The 1985-nt window shown below is 51.1% G+C and overlaps 1 protein-coding gene across 1 annotated transcript; it reads left to right on the top strand.

The window, feature by feature from the left end:
• Window positions 1-41: 41 nt before the first annotated feature.
• PPTG_00639 (hypothetical protein) lies at window positions 42-1565 on the top strand (the record flags this gene model as incomplete). Its single annotated transcript, XM_008892062.1, has 3 exons — window positions 42-134; window positions 210-521; window positions 576-1565. 3 exons carry the CDS (start codon window positions 42-44, stop codon window positions 1563-1565), a joined length of 1395 nt encoding a protein of 464 aa, XP_008890310.1.
• Between the last annotated feature and the right edge of the window lie 420 nt (window positions 1566-1985).

Below are 1985 nucleotides of genomic sequence, written 5' to 3'. Positions count from 1 at the left end.
AGCCGCAGCTGACGCCACGACTGAAAGACTACGGTCGCGAAATGGCCACTCAAGGTCTGAAACCAGCCCGAATTCGCATGGGTATGGCGCGGCGATTCGGGTTATCCGAGGCGGATATGCCAACTCTGCGCCAAGTGCAATGGTTCATCAGCCACTACACGAAGAAGACGCTCCACTGAAATGATGACCACGACGTGATCCTGGGCCAGATCGACCAGTTGGCGTATGGACCCGACGTATCCGACACGAATCCTTTTTCTTTTGGGTGGGAACGTGACGGCCGCCGGAAACCGGATGTCGGCAACGGCTCTGACGAAAAACCGTTCTTGGTGGGTTTAACTACGAAGCGCTTGCTGCATAATGCAGCCCGCGATCCCGGAACATTCGTGCTCCACATGGATGCCACCTTCAAGCTAAACCAAGTGGCGTATCCTGTCATCGTCTGTAGAGTGTCCGACAGATGTCGGTCCTTCCACTTGGTTGCTCTGTTCATCACTTTGCAACGATTGGAGAGGCTGTACGTGAAAGCGCTGTCATCTCTTCGCAGAGTGTTCACTGCTGTGACCGGCCAATAGCTGCTGGTCAAGTACGTTATGGCAGATGCTGAAGCCGGGCAACAGAACGCCGTGAACCAAGTGTTCGGTGTGGATTCCGACTACGTATATCTCATGTGCTTCTATCACGTGATGGCCAAGGTTCATGAAAAGCTCAAGGGAATACCGGACAGCTTGTACAAGGTTGTGGTCGCGGATATCTACGACCTTCACTTTGCGTCTTCAAAGGAAGTGTATGACGAACAAATGCAGATTGCACTGGAGACGTGGTCAAGCCAAGAGCAGTTGGCCGGGTTTCGGAGCTACTTCAACAACATTTGGATGAAGAGCGAGTTCTGGCGGTGGCAGTGTTTTCACACACTAAGTGGATATGCCACCACGAACAATCCGGTGGAACAGTTCAACCGCTTGATCAAACGTAATTACACACTTCGTACCAAGCACAAGATTGGTACCCTTCTCCAACTACTTGCGGACTGCTGTGGACATCAATCGGTTACGCCAAGAACGTTCAAGATAATGCCCGATTCCTCGCAACAGCTGAAAGCTCGAGTTAAAGATTTTCGTCAGCGTGACCTTCTCGTGGACATGACTCCAAAGCGGACCAGCATCGACTTCTTGCTTGTTTCCCCCAACCCAGACGTTGTTCGTGTGCTGTCACGTGGTTGTCACCGCGTGTATCTGCCTGAGTTGGGCCGCAGTCGCGAAGTGGCACCTGTTTCAGCCCAGATGGGATCCAACTACGGGAGGATGAAGCCAGAAGGTCATCCTGAAGGTGGATGGAACGTTGACGTAACGACGATGTCTTGTGGGTGTAAGTACCATTTCAAGTTTGCTGTATGCATTCATGTCCTATTTGCCCTACAGGTAAAGCCCTACACCGGCTTAGACGGTAAGCGGACTCTAGTCGACCGTTCAGCCTCAAGAAAGCGACGTCGAACGCGTACTGGTAGTGCACGAGTCCCAGCTGGTCGGCCACGGACTAATGGTCACGCACTCACCACTGATTGAGGATACATGTAACTCAAACAGAACCATAAAAATTTACAATACATTGATACTTCTTGTTTGTTTTTCGTTTCATCCATTTCCATTGTGACTACTTTTGGATAAATCCCAGCTCTAAAAATACTAATAACCGAAAGCAACAGTCGCTTTGCTGCTTGTTTAAATGGTATTCTCGATTATCTCTTCGAAATGGCAAGTGCTAACGTTGGCCAAGCTCCTCCCAACGCTTTCTTCGCGTTTTTCGAATGGTGCCAAGGGCACCTCAGTCAACGTGGGTGAGGTCGCCTAGATGAGGTTGCCGCCCGCTATGTGAGGAACTGGGCCCTCATCCAGCGAGACGACACCTCAAGTCCCAGTGACGCAATCAAGCGGTGATTGATGCAGTACCGCAATCCCGCATCACCAAGGCTCGTCTCATTGAGG

Source organism: Phytophthora parasitica, assembly GCF_000247585.1.
Source record: "Phytophthora parasitica INRA-310 unplaced genomic scaffold supercont2.1, whole genome shotgun sequence".
Classification (NCBI taxonomy): Eukaryota; Oomycota; class Peronosporomycetes; order Peronosporales; family Peronosporaceae; genus Phytophthora; species Phytophthora nicotianae.
Note: the sequence above shows the minus strand (reverse complement) of the source record. Positions and strands in the feature narration are given on the sequence as shown.